General features: G+C 37.2%; 1 protein-coding gene across 2 annotated transcripts in view; it reads right to left on the reverse strand.

Annotated features, from left to right (window-relative positions):
- Positions 1–21348: 21348 nt before the first annotated feature.
- Positions 21349–26281, reverse strand: part of LOC132111653 (prospero homeobox protein 1-like) — a 35382-nt gene continuing 30449 nt past the window's right edge. The window contains exon 5 of one of the 2 annotated variants that reach the window (XM_059519157.1): positions 21349–22076. In XM_059519157.1, the coding sequence (XP_059375140.1) occupies positions 21888–22076 (189 nt within the window). In that variant the 3' untranslated portion in view covers positions 21349–21887. The remainder of the gene's footprint in view (positions 22077–26281) is intronic. The other variant, XM_059519158.1, reaches the window with a different exon arrangement.

A 26281-nucleotide genomic window follows, 5' to 3' on the forward strand; every position in this document is an offset into this window, starting at 1 on the left:
TGCTTTGCATGCACGTTCTGTGAAGCGCAGTCAAATGTACGGGTGAAATAAATGACCTGAGAAGGTTTTGGGACAAGAGAAGAAACGAGACACGGGTAAATATTGGAGTTGCATTTCCAAGATAGAGAGAGCTTCGTGACAAGCTGAAACTACAGAGAGATGCTTGCATTCTAATAAACAGGTATGCATCCATTCAGCTAACTGTATCTATCCGTATATTTTGTGAAACGATGATGTCTTGTGTTAAACGCAGACGGACTAGCTCTCATGTAGAGTATAATGTAAATCTACATGTGTTCTATATCTAGCTGGATAAAGTAGCTTCAAATGCAGTTCACTATCTTGTTCGATATCATAGTATAAACGTAATTATAATTATTAACGAAAGGCAACCGTGTTTTTTTTTTTTTTTTTTTACATATATTACTACTAGCTAGATGGAATATTGATTTGATAGGGGTCTGATAATTCATATATCTCTCCATTCGAAAAGACGTGATTGTCAAAATACTAAGACCAGCGTCTCTGCTGCGTGCCAGAAGCGTGGCGCGCTGCTGCTGCTGTAGGTGACATAGAGGGAGACCGCTGACAGACCAGGCTCTTGTCTTCATGACAACAATATCTATACTTCATGTTGAACATAAATATAAAGCCTACTGATAAAGGACACCGTCAACAGTATTGACGGCAAAATAGACGATGTTTGACAGGTGCAATATTTGAAAATCGATAATTATTTATTTATTTTTTAAATTACATGTATATCTGAATTTATGTCAACCTATAGACTTTCAAACATCACAATGTCATGAATTAATATGTATTTGTGTACAAAATTACATATAAACATATTTTCCTATTATATTGTGCCTGGAAACGCTTCCAACACGTGCGCGTGTCGCGTGAAAAATAGGCGTCGGTTCTATTTCTAGCAAGCAGCGTTTTCCGCGCGCCTTGAGCCGCGCCTGAGACGTGCGGCTCACACAGGCAGTCTGCAAGCTCTAACCTATTAACATGGGAGCCGAATTAAAAACTGACACGCCACGCAGATGAGACGCTTGCGCCACGCATCCAGTGTGTCGCCGGCCTCAGTTAAAATGAGTGAGGAATGTGGGGAGCGACAGAGCGCGTGTTCCAATGAACAACAACTCCCATGAGCCTACGCTCTTTCCCGACGTCATCAAAGTACTTCTTATGTTATTATTTTGATTGAGTGACCCCTGGTGGCCAAAAATTCCATACTGTACGTTTAATACACAGAAAAAAACATATCAAATGAGTGGCAAACTAGAACTGCACGATTAATCATTACAAGATAACTATTTAAACACCCATCCAAGCTTATTCTTAATTAACACAGAGCCAACGGACATAACAGATAACAGCTTCCGCTTTTTTCAGCAGAATGGTTTGCTTTCTCATATAACAGACTATAGCCTGACTTGATCAAACATAAGATATTAATAGTGCTATGTGTTGTTTTTTACCCACCCACATGGAAAGAACCTATACTGTATGTGGATATATGTGCATATATGAAACCTATAGACAGTGTATATGCACATATATGCTGCATATATGCACATGATAATATATATACTGCATATATGCGTATATATGCCACATATAGGCAAAATTGAGGTGCATATATGTGCATCTACAGGAAATATAGGTCTGTATTGCTTCTTCATATCCACATATAAGCCCTATACATACAAGATATGTCTTCTATATAGCTAATGGCAGGATCTGGTCATTTCGTAGCTCATATCCCATTTTTGACTGTCATACATGATGCCTAGCTCATATTTTCTATTATCAAGGCAAAAACTAAGAATTAACGAAAAAAATTATGCAAGAACTTATGTATGTGCATACATGTGAAATTGGTATCACATGTAATTGGCATGTTATGGAATTTAACTATGGCAATATATTAACATGATATACAGAGCCGGACAGTAATGGAGTACATTTACTTGAGTACAGTACTTAAGTACAATTTTGAGGGATCTGTACTTTACTCGAGTATCATTTTTGGGGAGTACTCATTTGCCTGAGTACTCATGAGTACTCAGGCAAATATTGTACTCTTTACTCCGCTACTTTTCTATCCATAACCGTAAGTACCCGTTACTTCTTCGGCCCCGTCCACACGGAGACGGACCCCCGATCTCAAGAAATATCTGCGTCCACACAAAACCGATATAGTATACATGCCAGACCAGCATGTGGCGCTGTAATTCTGCCACAGAGATACACTTAAAACGGAGAAGACATGGATTTGCTGATAAACCTTGCGCGTGGTACACAAACGAACATGGAACAATACATTTATTAATCCGTGTTAATGTTAGCGTTCAGTGTTTGTTCATGTTTTTGTTGCTGTTATGTGATGTATTGGTGTTTGACTAGGGGCGAGACGTGGGCTGATGACCCCATATTTTCAAAAAATGTACGGATTCGCCGTCCAGACGAAACGCAAAGGCGGCGTTTTCAAATATATCCACTTTGGGACCAGGTTTCAAAATATCGGTTTCACTCTTCCAAAACGCCACATCCGTGTGGACGAAAACGCCTATCCGCTAAAAAATGTGTGCGCCGAAAAAAAAAAAGGAAAAAAAAAATCTCAGACACCCTATCAAACGTCATTGGATAGTGCAGGAAGGAAGAGGAAGAGGAGGAGGAGGATGATGAGGCGCGTCATGACAGACCTTCAAAGAATAATATAGTTTTTTTTTTCTGTTCAGTTTTTTGTCTTATTTGTCTTATTTTTGTTCTTGTACTATTTGATTGTTCTTGTAAATACATAATGTACATTTCTATATTTTGGACTTTTATTTATGTTGCCTAGCAGGTTTTTTGTCTTATTTTTGTTCTTGTACTATATTTTTTGTTTTGTAATATTTGATTGATCTTGAGTAAATAAATAATGTACATTTCTACATTTTGGACTTTTATTTATGTTGCCTAGCAGCTATGGATTTTAATTTGACTATTATAGGTGAACGTATAGGTGCATATATACGTGCATATATGTACCTATATAGGTATATGTATGCACATATATATGTGTGCATATATGTACATATATGTATATATAATATAGGAAAATGGCCAATTTTATATATGTCACATATATTAAAAACCTATATCAAAACCTATATTGAAACATATATGTTTATATAGGTTTTTTCCATGTGGGCAAGTATAAAATAGCGCACAGTTATATTTTAATTCCCATCAAATGAGTCTGAAATCACTGATACCGACTCCCCTTTTATCTTGGTGTGCGGTTTGCCCTGGCTACAGATTGTATATAGTGCAGGGGCATTATTGTACATTTGATTTTTCATCAGTGACAATAGTTTGATGTTACGGAAATGAATTAGACCATTATACCTCCCTAACTCCAAATACAGCCTTTGAAAGCAATGTTTGTTGGATTCAGCCAGTGTTGGTGGAGTTGCTGGCCAGTTTGGTGTATTTGAAATTGACAAATTTTTCTTAGTTTTTCAGTTTTAAGGTTATTTATAGAACTGTCTTTCTTTTTCCCTTACAGTATAGACAAGCAGACAAAGACACACAGAAAAAGAAGTATGCTGTTTTTCCTCACGGTTCAGAATACACTTGGTGACTCTTTAATGTCTGCTTCCATCTGCTGTCCATATAGTGCACTGCATGCTGAAACAATTTAAGGCAAAGGAGTTGCTATTGTGAACACAAATGTTGTTTTCCAGTATCAATTTGAATATATTTTGGCAAAGAATTGCATGTGGAGAAATTATTCCAATAATTACGAGGAAAAGGAGCCAAATGTTCAATACATGAATGATAAAACAAAAACTAACCAATGCATCAATTAGGTATTAGAAAAAAGAAACCCTGAAAACAAAGATGTTTGAGCTTTCCATGTCTGAATGGTTCCAGCTGATCCCACATTAAAGGGTGGTAAAGTAAGGCCAGTATTCACTTGCAAATCATCTATTAGTCCTATTGACAAAGTTACAGAAAAGCTCATCAGTGAGTAATTAATCACAATTGTTGTTTTATATATATATATATATATATATATATATATATATATATATATATATATATATATATATATGTGTGTGTGTGTGTGTGTACTGTATGTATGAAGTTTGGATGCAATTTTCTTGGCCAATTTGATTTTTGCTTGTTATTTTGTATATTAAGGGAAGTGTTTTAAATATTTGAACTATTGACCAAACATTTCATTCAAAGATCCACTTCTTTATTAATTCAATCTTTAATTTGTGGCCACCTTTTTGTTACAGATGACACAGCCTACAGTATGCAAAGGCTTTCTATTTCTTTTTATTATAACAACATTTCCATTTTCAAATATTATGAATACTTTTGTGTTGCATTTCACAGTGAAATTTGACAGGGGATTCTGTGAGACTCCATCATGCTTTAATTTCATCTCATGAAGCAGTCAGAGGGGAGTGATCAAAGATTAAGAAATGACTCATGAAGTTCCCTCTCTGCCCCATTCTTCTCCGTATAAAAATTTTATAAAATCACCTTTCAGATAAATGCAAGGATCTGACACAAACATGCACCTAAAGGTTTTATCCAACCCTGCAGCCCAATCAAATCAAAGACGCAACCCTTTATAATGCCATCAAAGAAGAATACACCGATCCATTTGTGAATGATGCTATCATTTTCATTTCTTTTCTTGATTAATTTGTAATACAATGTTTCTTAGGACATAAACCCCCCCTTTGTTTGGCATTCCCCTAGTCGCCATGTCCTAAATACTAAATCATTTTTGATATTAGCAAGGGCAGAGCCTATGGGAATAATAGTAATATTTTTTTCTAATAAAGGAAGATGGATTAGATAGTCCAGATTGTCATTTTGAATTAAAGAAAATGATAAGGAATGAAAAAAAAGAAATAAATATATATATAAGTAGATTTAGTTCTCAAGGAGACTCAGATATGATAAAATGCTTCAATCTGTGCAGATGACAGAGAGCAGTCTGAACCTTAAATCTCCCCTTAACAAACATAGGGCTTAACGCGGCACTCGGAGCTCATTGAGTTTGGACCCTGAATACAAAAAAAAAAAAAGAACAAAATTTATCTGCAGTTTTTTCTGATCCGCTGATTTTTCTTTTGAACATCCCCTTGTATAATAATAAACAGTGCCTTATGAGAAGGAATCATTGTTCACAAACAAAAATTCCCCCAAAAAACTTTGTTTCACATACTCTTCTTCCACAGTTCCTTTAGGGCACATCACAGAATTCTACCAGCAGCTGTTGCAGATATGAGTAATGTGCGATTGTTGGCCCATAAAGTGCTTTAAGAAAATTCCCCACAGTTGTAGACACTGCTCTGCTAAGATTGAGTGCAAAATTTATGGCCTCGTAATATCACCATGCTGATCTCTGTTTACACTGTGGAGCTTTGAATTCAACTGCCTGATTCGCTCAAAACAGGTGCAAAACTGACCTGAGCTGAAGTTGGTGATAGTCTCACTTCTGTTATGAATGACATAATTAATGTGATATATGTTACATTCACCCCAGTTACATTAGTTGTGGCAAACGTAACACTTATTATTAACTCACTGTATTTCAAATAAGATCTTGCTTCAGAGTAAGTATTATCATAATTTTTATTTTTACATAAAGGAAATTTTCTTTGGTACCTACTATAGTGTAAGCGCCTGTCATTCATGCAGTGTTATTTTAGTATCATTGAGATTTCAGTTTCAATTCAGATTTATATAACTTTATATACTGGAGACTGAAAGGACAATCTTTACTATAAATGTCACAAAACATTAAAATTGACATACATGAAACAAATCGTTTTTAACTAAAGCTAGATGCACATATTATTTTATGATCTCAAGTAAGAAAGGCAAACGTTTGAATTGATGTAGGCCCTGCTGTGCTTATACAAGCCCACCCTCTACTGAGCTGATGAGAGCAGTTTTCTTTAATTCCTCCACCACAATCATTTTATTAATATGGGTAAAACGGGACATCTGGACATTTAAATGCGAGACATTATGTATGCTAAACAGATGCTGTTTTATAACCATTTACAGATGTTCCTATGACCTGTTTCATATGGATGAGGACATTTCTTGTTTAACAAGATAAACACTGGAAATAAAAAAATACAAAAATTCTAAAAATTAAGATGCCATGTTTCTTTCTTAGCTCAAAATGTTCTTATTGTTACAACAGCAAATTTCTCTTTTAACCATTTTCTGCGGATTTTTCTGGCATATCTTGAAATCTGAATGTCTCGCAGTTGACGTGAAGAATAGATTTGTAGTTGTGCTTGCCTTTGTATAAGCATTTGGCTTGTTCGAAAAATCATCCCATCACGGAGTAGAAGGACCTAATATTATTGACCTGGTCCTAGCGTACAGATTTGATGAATTGACCATGTTCTTGTGTGCTTATGTTTTGATTGAATGAAAAGGATGAGATTGTCTGAGGAGAGGGGGGAGGCTTCTTTGTGGATTAAACACAATGTACGAAGCATCCTCGTCAGAAAACATTACATTTACCAAATGTCTTTATTGCATCTGGGTTAGATTGCATTTAGTTAATTGCTGTTCCATGATGAAATCCTTTCAAGTCCTCCTAGGATAGGTGATGTTCATGAGAGAAGGTTGTGTATTCCCTTATACTGTTTATCAAAAATTAAATTGCATCTCTATTGGTTTGTGGCATTAGTATTGCTAATAGTGCTTTTGCATAATAGTGGTCCCAAAAACAGATGATTTGACAATAAACAGTTGCTGTTCAGGGTTATGTGGGTCCAAATCATAGGTCCAAATACTTAAATAAATGGTTACTTAAAATTCAGAGCAAAATAATACAAACTTTGCTGTGATATCTGGAAAAAGCATACGGAATGTGATATAAAATTGTCCCAAAAAGGGATTTTAGTGACTTTTAACTTTACAATGTAACATTAGCAAACAAATGATATTAAACCCTTTTTTATTACTAGCCCTATTTTTTCCTGTAATTTTATTTTATTATTGTTGTAATTAATTAATTAATTCATTAGTTAGTTGCAGTGGACATGTCCCAATGTGTTCAAATGATTTTTTACGTAAATACATTTAAGAAATAATGATATACTGTATACACTACTGTACAATATTATGGGTTTGGTAAGTTATTTTTATGTTTATAAACAAGATTCCCTCTTATTACCAAGGCTGCATTTGTTTGATTAGTAATAATCAGTAAAATACAGTAATTTAAAAAATGTAAATTATTTATGTAATGGCAAAGCTGAATTTTCAGCAGACATTGCTCCAGTTTTCAATCGTTAAATGATACTTCAGAAATCAAAAAATCCTTTATAGTATGCTGATTTGATGCTCCAGACACATTTCTTGTTATCACTGGCATTTATTTGAAATAGAAATCTTTTGTAATATTATAAATGTACTCAATGTCACTGTCACTGTTACAGTATTTGAAACCAGAGTAAGATTTATATTGAAATATATATTAAAATATACATCTATTCTTAAGTATCCTAATACTATTGGGGCCACTGTAGATGAAAACCATTGGTATGTTGAGCCTAATCTTGGGTTAGATTAGTGTTTCAATCTTCAGCTCATAAAATAAGAAGATCATATGATTAGAAAAATACAATATGTTCCACAATATCTGGATGCTGAAGTCTCTTAATCTGGTCATTGAGTTTCTTATATTGTATCTCTCAAAGGTTCCTCATCTGCAACTACATCGGAAAGTATTAAACTGCTTTGTTATGGGTCTAGACAATATTCTGATAAGAGCTAGGCTACCTGAGAAAGGCAAATGGAGAACATAAATAATTGATATGTGAAAGGTTGCCAAGAATATGTAAGATTAACGATCAGATTACTCAGAAAGAAAAAAAACCTTCTTGAACATCTAGAGAAGTTTATTTAGGCCACAGTTGTATGGAGATGTGTGACGCCTTTCTGACTTCCTCTAACAGATTCTTGCGAACATCATGTCATGTCAACACGTTGATAGTGATTGAGTATGTGCTTTGCCGTGGTGCCAGTTGGCATGCTCTTGTGTTCTTTCCATGTTGCTTATGCCTCCCCAACAAGAGCTCTCCTTCGGCTGACCTTCTCATAGTCCAGACATTCATGGTTTCAAGGGAACAATGTGTCATTGTCTTATTTATGGTGTGTGTGAGCTCGTGCGCCTACGTGTGTTTGAGCGGCACCATCTTCCTGGCATCCCAAGAAGCAAGGAGGAAAAAAAAGAACTGCATTGTCCATCTCCCTCAATAGCCATCCTAAATTGGACTTTGATGGACATAGTCCAAGCGACAACTGCGAAGGGGGCTGACTAAATGCTCTATGCTGTAACTTCTTCCATGGCTGCCTCTCCTCTTCCATTTATTGTTGGCTAACAGCTGTCGGATACCTGGGCTTGATCTGCATTGTCTCTTAACTATCTTGGCAACAGTTGTTGAGGAACACAAGCCACAGATGCCTTAGTGAGTCTCTTCTCAAAGATAACATTTATGTCCAATGCCCTCACCCCCGTTGAGCCTTTCGCCTGAGCACACTTTGATCCAAGGAGTCCCGGTTCGCCCCAAGTATTAGCGTATTACTGGGATCGTCTCTGTTTATACAATTATTACCTTTGGTGATCCTCTAAAATACAATTAAACAATGACAGATGGCGTGTCCATCAACTGGTACTGCCACTCTTCCATTATCAAATGTCATTCAGGAGCCAACAAAAAGGTCGAAACATAGTCAAGATTATTGCGACCTCTTTTGGCCAATTAGTCCTTCAACACCCATTAAAGTCACACTCCCCCCCACCCTTTTTTTTTTTTACCTGGAATGGTGTGTCAAAGATATGTTATGTGCTATTTTTCTACTGCAGGAAAAAAGGAGGTTATTTATAGCGAGGTACAGAGGAGGAGAGTTCTTGGAGGGGTGTCTATTTCATGATAAATGAAATTCCTTGGCCATGCCCGCAACAATTGGACTGAGAGAGCCAGGCAGCTTAAAGATTAGAGTTTGCAGGCTGCAGCTGTCCAGCTTGTCATCCCTTGTCTTATGGCACCTCAGCCTTCACACATTTATCCCACAAACAAAGGTTACACAGAGCGCAGATAGTTGATGTCGGCCAACTCAAAGACCTTTTGTCAAGTGTGGTGACATGTGAGCTGGAAAAGGAGTTAAGTTTGTTGTTTCTTTGGCGGCTACTTTCTATTACACCCTGTCAAGCGGCGATACCATTAAACTGGAAAAATAATGAAGCTGGGAAACTATATTTCAGATGTGAGAGCGGTGCTTTATTCAATGTTGGGGGTCCTTTAAGGGATAGTTCAACCAAAAATGAAAATACTGTCATCATTTACTGTTCTTCCAAACCTGAATGAATGACTGACTCTCTCTTGCACTAAACATGAAAGGTTAATATTTGAAGGATATTCTGGTCACTTCTTTCTTGTCTGATGAAAATGAATGAGGACTGGCAGGGGCGCTGCACAAGATCCCGGGCCCTATGCATAGGCAGTCCTAATGCCCCCCCCCCCTGAAAATATATATTCCAGATTTTTCAAGGGCCCTCTCTTCCTTTGGGGCCCTGGTAATCAGTACTGGTTTTACCCCAAGTCCGGCGCCCCTGAGGACTGGGGTTGGCAAACTTTCAAAATGATGTAAAAGCATCATAAAAATATTGTAAAAAGTGATCCATGCAACTAGCACAATGTTCCAAGCCACATGATTGCTTTGTGTTACAAAACGACCAAACTGTGAGCCGTTGCTCACCTGTGTGTGACCAAATCTGTGAGTCACTGTGTTTTGTGAATTGAATCAAATGGTGCATTGAATGAAAGATTCACTCACAAATCAGAATTCTTTCATGAACAATTTCTGTGAATAATGACAATTTGGTTTGTATTTTGTATTTGTAATGAGTGGGGTGGGGGCCAAGAGCCGTTGGAGTGAATGATCATGAGCGACACCAGCACCACTCACCAGTCTCGAGTCACACAGAGGAGCTCCAGAAGGATAAAAGGAGAAGTGACAACAGTAAGGGATGAGAGAGGACCAGGTCTGGACTATTTATGTTGATGTTTTATTATTTGTATGCGGCAGTCGTCTGTGAGGGGCTGTCGCATTTCTTTTGTTTTGTGTTTGATTATTTGATCATTAAAGTTTTATGTTTAAATATTCACCAGTTCCCGTCTCCTTTTTCCACCAAACTTTGTTACAGAACTGAATTTTGGTTTGTTCCTCACATTCTGTGGGCAATTTTCCTTCATTTTAAAGCTTGAGAGCCCAAGTCCTCTTTTACATTTATCACATAGAAAACAATGGGTCAGATTATTATTATTATTATTATTATTATTATTAATTTTTTTAACAACATGAGGGTGAGTAGATGATGAGAGAATTTTAATCTTTGGGTGAACTATCCCTTTAAGACTTTACCTGTCTGGCCTTCTTGATAAACAGGTTCAGAACCGTATACAGAGTGTTGTAGGTCACAGCATCATGAGACATGAGACCATGTTATGTCCAGCTCTCTTCTGTTTGGTCACCCTGTCCTGCTTACATTAGAATATAATCATACCCAGAAATAGTTCCTGGAAGAAAACAGGTTTGCAATTATCCCTCCTCTGTAAGGTAAGTAATAACCTGCAAGGTTAAAAAGATATTAATCTTTTTAGCCTACTCGTAAGAAGATTTCAAATAGATTTGATTGTGGCATTTCGAATGCAGAAGGAGATTGGCAAAGTCAGAGGCATGGGTTCATAGATAATCTCTAGACATCTCAGCATAGTCTGTATCCCACAAACTACAACTTTCATAATAAACTGAGTTTTGTCTGTATAGACATCTTTATGTTTAAATAAATTAGCCTTGGTTTCCGGAGGGAAAGCAAACATAATAGATTTTTTACACAACAACCTTGTCGGAATTGATATTGAATATCCAGTTACACTCCAAGTAGATTTAATCTGACTATCGTGGACCCTAATGAAATTTCCCCACATTAATACTTTATGATCATTTAATCTTCAGTAGGTAAATACCCAAATGTTGTGAATTATTGGGCTTGACTGGAGTATGAGTGTGTGTTACAATATTATAACACCACTGGGCTTCCCACACTTTTCAATGATAATATCACAATATGCTTATCTTCAGAAAATATCATTAGGGGAACTAATCACACTATGTTTGCTAGATGAGACATCACCCACTAGAGCTATTTGGTAATACTTCAGATCACAGAAAAAGGGCTCCAGAGAGCAAATGAAATTGTTCCAAAAAATTCAAATTTGGGACAATAATTTAAAGGCAGACTTTGCAGAAGACTCTTTTTTTAACCAGCAAAAAGCTAAATTATCCATTGTCAATAATGTAGTGAGGCACAAAAACACTGCTCAAACAAGAGTCACTTCCAAACCAAGAAGCTTTCTGTTGGTCAGTGCAGCAAATTCACATGTATATATATATTTTTTATATATTTTTGTGTGTGTGTGTGGAGCCCAGAATTATTATTATTATTATTATTTTCTAACCTCTATTTTGTTGCAATGATGCGAAATATGTGGTAAGGTAGCACTGTCCACTGTGTGTTTCAACCTGTGGTTGTCTAACATATGTGGTTGTATAAATATCAACAATATCAATGCATCACTCATGAGAAGCTTAGATTAAGGGGCTGTAACCCAAGTGTTAAAAGTATACCATGGAGTGTTTTAGGAATGAGAGGCCTGCTCTGTCAAGAGGATATATCCTTCTAAGGCATGCCTTGCCTTGACACGAGTAGGGCAAGGTTATTCCTTAGGAGGACCAGAACTAACTTGTAAAAGTTGAAAATAAAACACACTTCTTAGGCACATTGCAAGCATGCCATTCCTCATCTTCAGAGCTCGCCTGTGTCGTTCTTAACCATTGTCTGAGACTCTGGTCCGTGTTTTGTGTGTGTTTTCCTCATCATGTGCCTGCCTGTGTTTCCTTATTTGGACATGTTCCTTTTCTCGTTTAGTTTGATTATGATTCCTGTCACCTGTGTTTATTAATTATCCATTGTTTATAAGTCTGTGCTTTTGCATTCTATATATGTTGGGTCTGCTTGTTATGTGGATGTGTTTTTTTATTGTCTCCAGTGTTGATGTATCCTTTGTCTCATGGAATAAAGACTGTTTGTATATTTCTTGTCTCCTGGCTCCTTGTGTGAGATAATGGCTCTTGAAGTACTTCACAGTTGTCCCTCAGAAGTTTTTGACAAGTTTAGGTTTTGTGTAAATAAAATGCCACATCAGAGCTGTTTTGCCATTGTAATGTTATCAAGCAACAAGAAATGCACAATATATCATTAAATTGATTATCAGCTGATATTAGGTGAATATTAGATTTAATTGTACATGCTCATCTTGATTGCTAAATAAAGTTCATATTCAAAAACACTAATATTTTAACTGTTAAATGTAATCCTTAGAAAATACTGCAAGTTACATTGTTGTGATGTATACATTTACTTGTAGCATTTAAAATGGATGGCTGTAGTTTTTATTTTTTAATTAGTGTAGACTAAGTAGGATCAATAATATTATCAATAACATGAAAAAAAAAAAGATCAGGGCCCGTATTCATAAAGAATCTTAATGCAAAAAGTAGCTCCTTGTGACAAAATTCTAAGAAAATTCTTAGAAATGTGGGCGTTTACTCTTAAAATTAAAGAAAAAATCATAGTAAAGAAAAAAGTAATTCAGAAAGCATCTTAACCCTTAAAAGAGGTCTTAAGGTCAAACTTGTTAGGAGCACAGACGAGGACTTTTAAGAGCCTTCAGAGTTTCTTTAGCAGAGGAGAAAATGGCAGAAAGACGAAGAGGCAGAAGAAATGTGTTGCAGACAATGGATGACAGTGAGTTAATAAGACGCTATAGATTAGATCGTGCAGGGGTCATGTTTGTGACCGATCTTATTAGAGACCTGCTAACATCTCCGACACAGCGCAGAAATGCCATAGCGCCAGAAATTAAAGTAATCACTACATTACGATATTTGGCAACTGGGAAAATGCAACAATGCAATAGTGATGATTTGAGTCTGTCACAACCTTCTGTAAGCAGAGTGATCACACAAACAATTACAGCACTTTCAGAACATCTTATTGTGTCACAGTTCATTTCGTTTCCACTGGACATTCCCACCTTGCAGGCTCAAAAAACTGCATTTATGAATATAGCAGGCGTATAAGTGCGCACAAGCAGAGGGAATGAACCTTTAATAGTTTGTGCAATACGCTCCCATGTCTGCTTCTTGTCCCTTGCTGTGACACCCGGCCCGAATTTTCCTTTAAGAATGGCCTTGTGTTCATCCACTAACTGGGCTAACAGTAAACACTGTTCCTCTGTCCAGTTTGGCTTTCTCGCCCTTCTTGGTTTTGATTCCATGTTTGATACATTAAAACCAACATTCAAACCGCCACTTAAATTGGACAGCAATTACTGTAATTGGAAAGAGTGGAACAATTTTTATCATTCTAAGCCAATCAAATACCTTATAGGAAATTAAAAGCATGGTAAATAAAAAAAGGATTTATATACATACATATAGTGTGTGTGTGTGTGTGTGAGAGAGAGAGAGAGAGAGAGAGAGAGAACGGTCAAATAGGAAAAATTACGCACGTAAATTCAAAGTGAGAATTAGAATAGACCCTATACTTAAAATCACTCTTTTTTTCCTTCTTGGACAACCAACCAATCACAGTCTTCAAAAGATTGTGTCAGATCGGTCCCGAATCGCTAAGACTCCTACGTAAAAGATTTTAAGCTAAATTAAGAGTTTTCTGAGAGGATTCTTAGAATCTTTATGAATCCAGACCCTGACTTATTATCTGACTTGTAACCCGAAGGTTGCGGGTTCGAATCTCAGGTCTGGCAGGAAATGTCTGTGGGGAGAGTGGATAAGTACTCTCTTCCACCCTCAATACCATGACTGAGATGAGACCCTTGAGCAAGGTATCACTTGGATACATTTTTTTTCTTTAAGTTAAAACAGGCTTCCGTATTTAAGAAGCCTCCTATGTTGATGTTTTGTCTTTGAGCAAGCCAAATTTAATTGATTTCAAAGCACACCACACAAAATAAAGCTAGTTTGTCCAGAAGTCTTCAGATCAGAAGGTCTTTGCTCAAAAACACAACACAGACAAGTAGCTATGGCAGACTCATACACATCATACGTATCAAGAAAAGAGAGCCATCCATAGAGAATATCACTGAGGCACATTATCAAATATGAGATGGGCTTTAAATAGGAAAACTCTGGAAATGCTAATGGAGGAGGACTTGGAAGTGAAGCAGAAGCCAGTTGAAAGTGAAATGCTTGTGGCTATTCTGCCTCTCTGATTTAAAAGGATTTTTGAGTTGGCATACTGAAAACGCTCACAGACTTGAAAGGTCCTGTTGACTTTTTAATGATCTTATGTGGCTCTTAATTAATGAAGGGCTTGTGGTCTGTCCTCCCCCAACATTGGTGGAGTAGGAACTCTATTAGCACAGAACACAGTAATGAATCTGCCACCAGGTGTCACTAAGTCATCTGAAACTTTAGCCTTTTCTAAAAGGGGCACAGAGGGAGAAAAATTTTTTTTTTCCTGCTTTGTGTAATTAAGTAGCATTAAATGTTACAAAACAAACATATGAGCGAGAGTCTGTTATATGGCAAATTTTTCTGCATCTATTCATTTATTCAACAATACATAAAATGGCTTGAGTACACCTCTTTCATGCTGATGAGCATGTTTTTAATTTCCGAATTCAAAATAATATATGTGCGTGTATTTATGGTTCTCATCCTTTTTGCCCACAAGGGGCCTTGGCCCATGAGGAAATATTCATGCCCCCCCACACAAGACTTTATGACCTCAGAAAAGCATAAAAGTGATTCAAAACAGCTTTTGCCATTGTAGTAAAGTACCATACATAGCAAACAGATGACAGTGGAGTAACATATCTAAAATCTATGGAGGAAAATGGGGTTCCTCTTATGGTTCTACACAGCACCATTTGACAAAGGTGCTGTGTAGCACCTTTAAGGATACTGTAGGTGGTTTCCCTATGATTAAGAGCCAATTAACAACTTTTAGTGCTATTTAGCACCATTTTGAGTGTAGTTTAAGTTATAAAATGTCATTTTGGTGCAACTTCCAAAAACTTACTTTCACCTTTAAAAATATATATATTTTAAAACTTTCAAAATAATGATTATGTGTACGCTGACTTGTGGTCAAGGTGAAAGGAAAATACAAAAGTATTTTTCACTTGGTTATACCACATTGCATTTTTATAAAGTCATTACAAAAAATGACTCAAATTGTATCTTGGTACTCTTAAATGGTATCAAACCAACATGAATACAAACAAAAATAATATGCTGAAGAACTAGTTTTTCCTTATTTGTCATTGATCCATTCAAAATTGCTAGCCAATGACACTTAAGCCTATATCTTTTTATGTCATTTTGTTTCAAATAATCTCATTTATATGCTTCTTTATGAAATGGGAACACAACTGTATAGAGAGACTGCACAAGCTCAAGCAAATATGAGACAAAGCAAATATAAAACAATGCCCTAACATATACTTTTAGCATTAGCGAACATACCATCATGTTTTCTGGAACCTTCACCGGTAACATCTGCTGGCGAATGGATCCGAAGTTGTAGAAGAGACTCGGCAGATTCCTCGGCATGTGCGAGGTGACAGACCAATCTGTCCTCGGAGGGACCTTTCACTTACCCATTTACCCAGAACACACTTCTGCTCCACTCTCCTGATTCTCCCCTTGGTTGCCATTCGGCCTTCAGTGTAATTTCCAGTAATAGGGCTTCAAGCGTGATCAACTCCAAGCCTCCTCATCGGAGGGGCAAATGGACAAAACTTGTTTTGGCAAAAGGTGTTCATTCTCTCATCGGGGCACATTTTGCCTTGTTTTCCCTCCCTCCGTCTCCCTCCGTTTCCTCCGTGACCCAGTGTGCGGTGGTGCTCTGCACTTGGCTGCTAGTGGCAGGCCAGTTGGTACTTGAGCAAGGCAGTATCATCCCACCAGCAGCCCTGCTAACAGCCCCCCAGCTTGGAGAGAGCAGAGCTCTCATAAAAGTAGCAAAAAGATGTATTAAAGGTAGTAAATATACACATCCAGCTCGGTGAGCTGTGAAAGTTGTGAATTGGGGTTTAAAGCTTTGTTAAGACCAGAAAGCACAGATGTTAAAAACAGGTTCAGATGTAGCGACAGATGGTATTTGATTATGAAGCAGACTGTTCATGTAATGCAAGGATGCTGCTTCTGCCCAACTGCAAGGAGCCTATCGGCTCAGAGCTGAGGCGGGAAGCCCCAGAGGTTCGCAAAAAGAACGAAAAGAACCCAGAAGAAAAGAGCCTTGTGCTTTTCAGCGTGTCTATCCATGTCGTTTGGATTCAGCCATGAGTTCTAAATCCAAACCGATGCAGCTGCATCTGAAGTTGCATGTAATGCCAGAATGAATGATGAGGATATTGTCTTCTTAATAAAGGGAAGGTCACACACGCCTGTTAGTTCTAGTTCTACATAATCAAAACAAAATGCCCTGATCTGACAGAGGTCAGCCGGTGCACCACTTACATGAGCTTTAGGATGTCTGAATTAGGGGGAAAAAAAACCCTTTAAAATTTCCAATTTGTGAAAAGGTTTTTCAAAATCTCACATGCTTACAACATTGCTACTAAAGCGATCAAAATTCGTTGTACCTCACGGACAGGCCTGCGAGAAAAATCCTTTATCCCACCTCTGCTTTAATAACAACCAATTAATAACAGTGATCTTTCCTTTCTCTTTTCTAAAAGAGAGCATCATAGCGACATTATTCTCGTGTTATCTCTTTAGAGAGGGGAGAGAAGAGGGGATGGTGGTAAAATTTTCAACAATGAATGGGCCAACACAAACACAGCTGTTTTATTGTTGTGCTGTTAAGATGTGCTTTTCAAAGGCGCGATGATGAAATCAAACGTGGAGCGGTGAGCGGCTCTGCTCGTCATTATGGCACGGAGGGTGGCGGTGGGGGGGAGGCTGACCCCACCTCCTGTTCAGTGGAGCTGCTGGAGCGGTCCGGGCCCGCTAAAGTGCCTCTTTGTATCAGACTATAAATTACAGCAGCGTCCGCCCCGCTTCCCTCCACACGGCCGCACGAGCCACAATAGCACGAGCACTGCTCTTTTCTCCCCACACACACGTTTTTACGCCCTCTTTCTTTGCAATTAAGATCTAATGTTGATGTGCTTATTTGAAGCACTTTATTTATTTTTATCTCCATTTCAGATAATATTAATCTGGCTAAATGTCTGTCTGTCTGTCTGTCTGTCTGTCTGTCTGTCTGTCTGTCTGTCTGTCTGTCTGTCTATCTATCTATCTATCTATCTATCTATCTATCTATCTATCTATCTATCTATCTATCTATCTATCTATCTATCTATCTATCTATCTATCTATCTATCTATCTATCTATCTATCTATCTATCTATCTATCTATCTATCTATCTATCATCTGATGTTGCCATGGCAAAAATGTAAATTTAATATAACATAACACAGAAAAGGTTGTTAACACTCATACTGTTAATGTATTGTGGCTGTACTTTTGAAACTGTACTATTGTATTACACAATTTTATGTTATTCACTTCCATTGTAACCCAGATTTTCCTTTTATTATTTAAAAAAAAAAAATTCTGGTATTCAACAACGTTTTTTTAAATGAACGTATCTTGAACTCAAAATATCCAAAGCCCATAAAGCCCAAAACAGGGCTGTATAAAGGCATGTGAGAATATCTCCACATTTACATCCTGTCAGTTCTTCTGGCATCACGGGCAACTCCAAATCTCCTTGGTTTTTCAATGATTAACATGCTGATCTAAATGATGACAAATGGCAAAAGGAAACACTTGATCTAGGACTTAGTTTTTATTTTGCACAAGCTTGCATATATACTGCACATACATTCAGTTCCGAGGAGATGGAAGGCACACGAGGCACTTTGACTACTGTATTGTGTAGGTGGTAAAAGCAAAGATTAAAGCCAGATTAAGTGATTAGAAATAAAACTTAAAAAAAAACACACAATTTTTCACCTTCCAAACAAGATAGAAGAAAAGTTTTGTTGTTTTTTTTCCTTTTCTTTTCTTTCCTTTAGTTTTTTTTTATTTATTTTCAAGCCTATCCTATGACTACAGTGTCTGAAATTACACTGGCTACCCGGATATAAGTGTCTCTTTATGTCTCTACAGAGTTAAGGAGCTTAGGAGGGCATTTATATGGTCTCTGTCTAACAAATAATAATACAATACATCCCCAGAAATACCAAAAATTTTATACCATCACCAAATAAATTATGATAAATTAAACCAATAAATTATGAATCTTATGCATGACAAACTGACAACAAAATACACAATGCTGTCCCATTAGCAATGTGTGAGTGTCCTTCAAATGTATTAAAGGAAATTGTAACAGTTTCAGCTGGAATTACCATACTAGAATTAAAGAATTCTTTCACAAAAAAAAAAAAAAACATAACAATGCTATTTACATCATATTGCTAAATCATAGAAAGGCAGTGTTTCCTCATTTTCGGTTTGTATTTACATACACGTTGAAGCCAGTGAAATCATGTTTAAAACCCTTCAGGGAGCACACACCTTATAAATACAGCATCAAATCTACAAAGAGTCAAGAGTCTTGTACAACACATTGCATTCAGTACAAATAATTGTTCCCCTTCCCAGAAATATAGTCATATACAAAGTTTCTTTCTTCCTTTTCTCTTTGTAACATCTTTCTTTGTTATAAAAAACAGTCCCAAACTGAGTTTGGCAATTGATTTGTACAGATAACTACATGAGTTATTTTTCCCCCATTGCATGAAAACAAACAAAAAAAATTATTATGTCAAATATAAATGCACAGTAGTGTATCACAAGTGAAATGAAAGTGCACATCATCCAAACTTTGAATCAAGGTTATTCAGAGTTTTTTTTGTTTTGTTTAGTTTTTCTATAGAGTGTCCTTAATGGAGTGCGAAATATACACGGCTACATTTAGGATTTTCACAAAGCAACAAATGACCCTGTGTGACCACGCAAACAGATCCATCTCATTTCAATACCAAATTAATGCAGACCAATCGAGAACACCTGAAGAGGTGGTGAGATGAAGGGGAGAAAACAGTCATGTGAGAGCCACTCGAAACAATTTAAACATCATAACATTTGTAAAAGTACTATAGCAAGAAAAAAGAAATTGCGATGTTGCGAACATAACGTCCCTCTGGTTTTTCTTAAAGATACAGTGATAAATACAAAAAAAAAGTTTAAAAAGAGACAATAAACTAAAACTAATGTACTAACATGCGTGTTTATCACACACTACCTGCAAACAGACACACACAAAGGTAAGAGCACACGCACGCACACACGCACACCCCTATGCACATGTATTGCCTTCCTCTGTGCTACGTTAAATGGTTTAAAGTACATCAGATTCATGTGGAACTAAGCGTCATACTTGTTCTTCAAATAAGCTGTAAAAATGAGTTTTCCTGGACTTTGCAGTTCATTACCCAGAACCTCTTACTGAGGGCATTTTGTTTCAAAACAAGGGAAATATAACCCTCTGTTTCAATTTGTGCTATTTTGTTCTAGAATTTTATGTCACTTTCAGGATTTAGAAGGCAAATAATATTATTTCTGTTACATTTTTATGTTATATAAATACAAAAAAAGAAAAATTATTTGCTGGTGTAATTAATATTAGGCACAGGCAATGATCAGATTCATTAAGTGTGTAAAATACACAATGCCTGTTTAGATTAATATTACAAACAGCTGAATTCGACTAAGCACTGCTTTATAGACAAATTAAAATTTTGCAGTGACAAAACCTTCACTTTTAGTTGGAAAACATCACCTTTAAATATATTAATATTGATAACAGAAATTCTTAGAATTTGAAAGAATCTTTATTTATCACAATGCATGTAAAGGATAACGCATGTCAGCACAGCCTTGCAAGAGACCTGAGAATAGAACAGGGCCAAACATCTCCTTTTTTAACTCCTATCTTTGTTTTGGGTTTGTTTTTCTTGTTCTCACTCTCTTTACAATGCATAGTGAATAGCTTGGTGTTTTGTGTGTTGTCCGGGGGCTGTGGATGATGCCAGCCCTGGCGACAGAATGACAGCACCTCATGCTCTTTTGTGCCCATTAATCTAGAAGTCAGCAGGTTTTTTAAGGCATTGTGCTGACAATAATTGCCGGCCTGCGTTTCAATTCATCAGCTGGATTTGCCCAATGCAAACGGCACAGGCTTCCAGAGCAGATCACATGTCCAGGCCTTGCCCTCTATTGCAGACTCTTATTTATGAACTAGGAAGGGATGCACAAAGAGTCTAAAAGGCCCTCTTTTCTTCTGTGGACACTGTTTTGATAAGAAACTGTATTTTTTCCTCTCTCTCTAGGGTAGGCTAATCATTGTAATTGGTTACATTTGTGTGGATCTCTTAGTAGGCTTAGCTTCAAAAAATCAATCAAAGAACTTCATATGATTCATAAAAATGTACAACTGAACTGAATATCTCGCTAACATGAAGTTTCACTACTGATAAACTGTACACTGCCATAGCATAATCAGATGATTGTGAATATTAAGCAAATCTGTACATTTCTAACAAATAAATTATGTACAATCCTGTACGTAGAAAGCAGAAAGAAGAAGAAGAAAAAAGTTTTTCTTTTGCTAACGTTCAAATAATTATTCTCAGCCAAAATCTCTACTGTGTAAACCAAACTGGAGAATCTACCAAATGTATTGTCCAATTATAGAGGTGTTCCCAACTAGCAGGTGGAGAAAATCAACGACAACTACAATTCTCTTGTCTTGACACTGTAGGTTTTTGTGAATTAGCATGTATGCATGAGAGTGGTGTGTGTGTTTATGTGAGCAGTTGTGACAGTGTGCTTTTTATGAGCAAGAAGGGTTTCTCAGTGGGAAGGCATCCATTTTTTTGTGCCGAACTGGCTTGCCCCAGTATGAAATGGCCATGTTGCTTAGTTACAGGAGAGGCTGCTCGGTGAAAAAAAAACTATGAGTAGGCCTCCCTCCCTAGAGCCAGTGCTATCAATGTGGACACAAAACACAAGAACATTGGACCCTAGCCAACACAGAAGAATGGCTAAAAAAAAAAAAAAAAAAAACAGTTAATGCTGTTTCTTTCAAAAATAACATCAAATATATATATATATGAATTTCCCACATAGAAAATGTATACCCCTCTTTATTTGTATTATTTTTTTTCAAAGAATAATTTATTTTCTGTAGCATTGCCATGAGAAACAAGAATATCACATGTAAATTTTTTGTCTTTCTTTTCCTTCCTTCCTTTTTTGCAGCAAGCATTAATAACATTAATGGTAATAATTATATTAATCATAAATAATAATTACATCTATACAAGCTACAAATGCAAGTCTTATTCAGCAATAGTAAAACCATCACACAGGGGATAAAACAAAGCCCTCAACAAAAATGACCAATAAAAGAGAGAAAATAAGGGAGTCAGTTCCATTTGTTAACCATTGTGTGGTCAACATAGTAATGCCCATTTTAAAGGCAAGGAAAAAGGGGGTAAGGATTGAATACAGTCAAAAACAATCAAGAATTTTATAGACTTTCCCCCCAAAAAATTAACAGCCAAGTCAATTAAAAGTAGCTGGGACTTAAAAACAGGAATGCTACCTCTTACTTCGTAAAGATTCAGGAAAAGAAGGGATGATACTTGGTATGCAATTAAAATCACTACTCATGCAGAAGCTCCTGCAGACAATTGGGAGATTTAAAAATCTCTGGGACCTCACTGTCCAGCTTGCAGATGACCTTGTAAATGGCCTTCTTCCAGGAAGGATCAACATCTTTGCCTGCCACAATGGCATTGAAAAACTCCCGTAACGTGATCTGTGCCACTTCCAGGAATCGCTCCGGAACCTGCTGATACACAAGGAGACAATGACATTAATAAACATATTAGGTTTCAATCCCAAGTCTCTAGTTAAGACAAGAAAAAATAAGTAAAAAGGAACAAGAAAAGAAAATTCTGCTCTGAGACGCAAGCAGGACCATTCAAGAGCCAAATGACCCTTCTGGCAGAAACTGAGAAGAGAAGTGTTGGGCTTCCAAGTCTGAGAGGACGTAGAGAAAGGCCCCAAACATCGTCACAACACTAATTTCTCTTTGTTTCAGTTGCTGAAACCCATTCTGGTGGAGCTGATTCAAATATCTTTGTGTTTAGCTTGTTTGTTTAGCATTGGGGGACGTGAAAGTACTTCATCACATTTGAAAGGTTACAGTGAAAGAAGCAACAAGTATTTTTTTTTTTTATCTAAACAGGTCAAACTATCGCATAACAACACCTTACAGTCAATGTTTTGAATGTAGCAGAATTAGTGAGGTTGTAACCAAGAGGAACTCATTGGGTTAAACATTACCTGAGCTGTTCCTCATTTAGAGTCTACTTCCTAGAGGGAGCGAAACATAATTTGTTGACTTCCCTTTATTTGACACAAGATTGTTAGCAATGTCTCATAAAATATCTTTTTGTCTCAATATGCTTCCACCTCTAGAAGGGGAAGGAGAAGATTTTGCCACTGACAACGGCCCATAAAATACTAAATTCTGCTTTGCTTCTTATCAAGTTCGAGTGAAACTAGATTCTGTAATGAACATGTAAATTATTGCTTGGGCATCAAGTTTGGAGCCAAAATTATAGTCTCTATCTCAGGTGGAGGAATTCAAGGAAAGTTATAAGTAAACTTGGTGCTCTTAGAAAAGGTCTGGACCTCTAACTGCAGTGTTTTCCCAAGCAAAGCAATCAGGTAGCGTGTAGGCCACTACAGAACACATCCTCTCTGGCGTGAGGTTTTTGTTCATGAGAAAGGGCCAAGACTGGGGGCGTACTGTACTAGACTGGCCCTGTGATCTCTTTAGCACCAGTGACAGTCCCTCTCCACTAACACTATAGAGATGATTAGCCAGGCAAATAACTAAGTCACCTCCCCTACAGCTAGACAAGACACTTCCCAGACATGGTGCTTACTGCCACACGCACTCACAAACACCCACTCGCTCGAACACAGATGGGGAAGCAGGCGCAGGCACAAAGAAACAGACACAAAGGTTGCATATGAGGACATAAAACATAGTGCTGTCATATTAAAAGTGTTACTACAGGCCATAGAGAAAGCACTAGCATTTGAGGGATGCAATAGGAATGCTTAAATTGGTAAAAAATTCGGACATTTATCCACCATCATGTTGTTCCAAACCTGTACGACTTGTTTATTTTTTTCTCCATAGCCCTGTTGGGTTAGATTATGTTTTGAAGCATGGTAGCTTGTTTAACCTGGTCCTTAGTTGGTCATGAGCTGGTTTAAGCTGGTCCTGAGCAGCAGCTAGTAAACCAGCTCAAACCAGCAACCATGCTTCATAACACACCTAATCAGCATATGCTGTTTTTTTCAACAGGGAAAATAAAAGTCAGTGTGGTCCAGTGGTGTTTTGGACCCCATTGGATTTCTTTGTATGGACAAAAACAGTTAAACATTCTTAAAAATATCTTCTTTTGCAGTTTTTCCTCCAACCACCCCAAATCAATGCACTCGCAGCAAAGCTCATGACACCATCTAATATTCATCCTCAACTGCAAGGTTAAAGTTGCAGTCCAATGTTTGGTTTTTTCAATGCAGCCCTTCCCCATGGATCGGGATCAGCGCTTCGTTTGGCATCAGTACTATCAATCAGACTCTGACTGCTCCTCAAAGGCCCTGCCAGGTGAGCAGTTGTCTGAACAAAGAATCTCATCCATGCGACCCACGCCATCCCCAGCTCCCTTTTTTCCATTAAGTGTGTTAAATATACTGTCCTCAAAGGCATACCCTTGTATGAAAGGCCTTGACCGGTGTGGAAGATGTTTCACTCTGCCGCCACAATCATAAGTGCTTGACTTTTGGTTGTGATGCAGTATTAAATTATAGCATGGCTATAAATACTGGACTTACAATGGCAGTTAAATTAGATGGTATGATTCACCAGAGTGTTGTTGATGGCTTGATTGGGTTTATATGCTGTAACGTGCCCCAGCCTACCTCCCTTTTATGATGTGTTCCGGTGTTAGGGAGTAAATAGCTAAAAGTATCGGTGTTGCTAACTGAATTGTGTAACATAATATCATAGCTTTCCCATTGTTTTCAACAAGTAGCCCTCTCTCGAATAGCATTGGGAAGTCTGATTCATTTTAGTGAGTTGGTTCATTTGGATGGTTCACTTTAATGAACCCATTAAAATTGATTCATTACTTAATTTCAATTGTCACTCAGTTTTCTTCATGGAACTATTTTTCTCAAATAGCTATGGGAAGTCTGGCTCATTTTTAGTGAATTTATTCATTCTGACAAACCATTTAAATTACCTGGTTAAAATGATTAGTTAATCCATCTGAATTACTACTCAATTTTGTTCTTGGAATTGTCTCTTTCAAATAGCACTATGATGGTTCATTTAGATGATTAATTTTATTGAACTGGTTTAAAAATGTTTTATGGATTCATTTCTGATTCAGTTAAGATACGTTAGGGTGCTGTTTAGTTTTATCAGTTTAGTGTAAATTTATGTGTACTGAAGTTTGATTGTTTTCAATAATAATTCATATTTTATTATATATAATATATTACATTATTTAGATATTTCAGCCTCTTATATAGCTTTAATGTAGCTACTTTTCCACCTTGTAGTGTAACACATTATGTTTTCTTACAGCAGCTTGACTGTAGTTAAACTGTTTTAAATTACAAGTAGCTTACAGCAGTTTCAAAGTATCTCTTCAACACTGCTGTGCCTGAACTCTGTCTGTCTCAAAAGGGTGACATTTTTGTACAGTGCTGTACAGTAATTTCTCCCCTCCTCCACTCTTTCTCCTGGGGCAAGATCATAGGAAGGGAGGGGGGAGAGAAGAAAAGAGGGGATAAAAAAAGAAAAGAAATCCTGCCCAAGTGCTTTTGGCCAGAGCTCTGTCTCCTTCTACTTCTCCCTCCCCGAGGGGCACAGCCTTCAGGGGTCATTTGTTTGATTATGCTGACTGTCCCCAGCCTCGGCAGTACACAATAAAGGCCTGACATAGCAGCCTGCTTGCCTTCTGTGTCCTGCAGATACTCATCACGAGTGTCAGGACATACCAAGGTTAGTGGTCACTGGGACGGCGCTCATATGCGAAGGGCTTGCCAAACGCACTTGGCTGATGAATGAATGTCACATGGAATGGAGGGGGTGAGAATGAAAAAGAGAATAGAGGTGGGGTGGGGTGGGGGGATGGATTACAAAGGTTATAGATATCCAACCTCCCAACACCCCAATTCACAACATACCCTCTCCCCTATTTTTTTTCATGCTTTTATAAGTCTTCCACCCCCTCAGACAATAGCCAGCAGCTTTCTGGGAAAACATCAGATTAATTGCACACAGAAATAAAGAAAAAAGTGATAAAGGTGCCTTTCTCAAATTTGTGTGGTCTCAGAAGGGAGTCCGTCTCTTTTGGATGCTACCATAGTACCTTAAAGGCAAGTCAGGCTGCTTGGCGGCCATCTTGGTAATGCCTTCGGCTAGCTATGTGGCTGAATTTTTTTGAATGACTGTGTTTCAATAAAAATAATTTAAAAAAGCTTTAAAAAAAAAGCTACACATTATTTGATGTTCATGCAAGTCCTACAGTACAAAAAGAATTACCTACAAATAATGCAGCATAATGGCATTGATTTTCCAGAAACAAACTTGAGTTTTCAACAAGTTCTGGTGTAGCTTGACACAATGCACTTTATGTCTATCTTGAAGAGCATCAGGAAGTCTGAATCATTTTAGAGATTTGGTTCAATATCATTTCTCAGTTTTATGAAGCTACTTTTTTGATTTTTTGATTCAATGTGCATGCAAGTCCTGAACTTGATTTGCTCTTTTATGAAGCAGGTGTGCACATCTGTTTAGTGCTAATGCGAAGTTTTTATAGCTAATAGATTTATATTTATCCAATGTGTGAGAGAGATATGTTCACATCAAATCTGATTACTTTGCGTAGCCACTGATGTTAATGTGGGGTAAAGCCCAGGAGTGCTATATTGCTAAGAATATTCCTGTGAGGAATTTCTCCA

The sequence above is a fragment of the Carassius carassius genome, chromosome 31, assembly GCF_963082965.1.
Source record: "Carassius carassius chromosome 31, fCarCar2.1, whole genome shotgun sequence".
NCBI classification, from domain to species: Eukaryota; Metazoa; Chordata; class Actinopteri; order Cypriniformes; family Cyprinidae; genus Carassius; species Carassius carassius.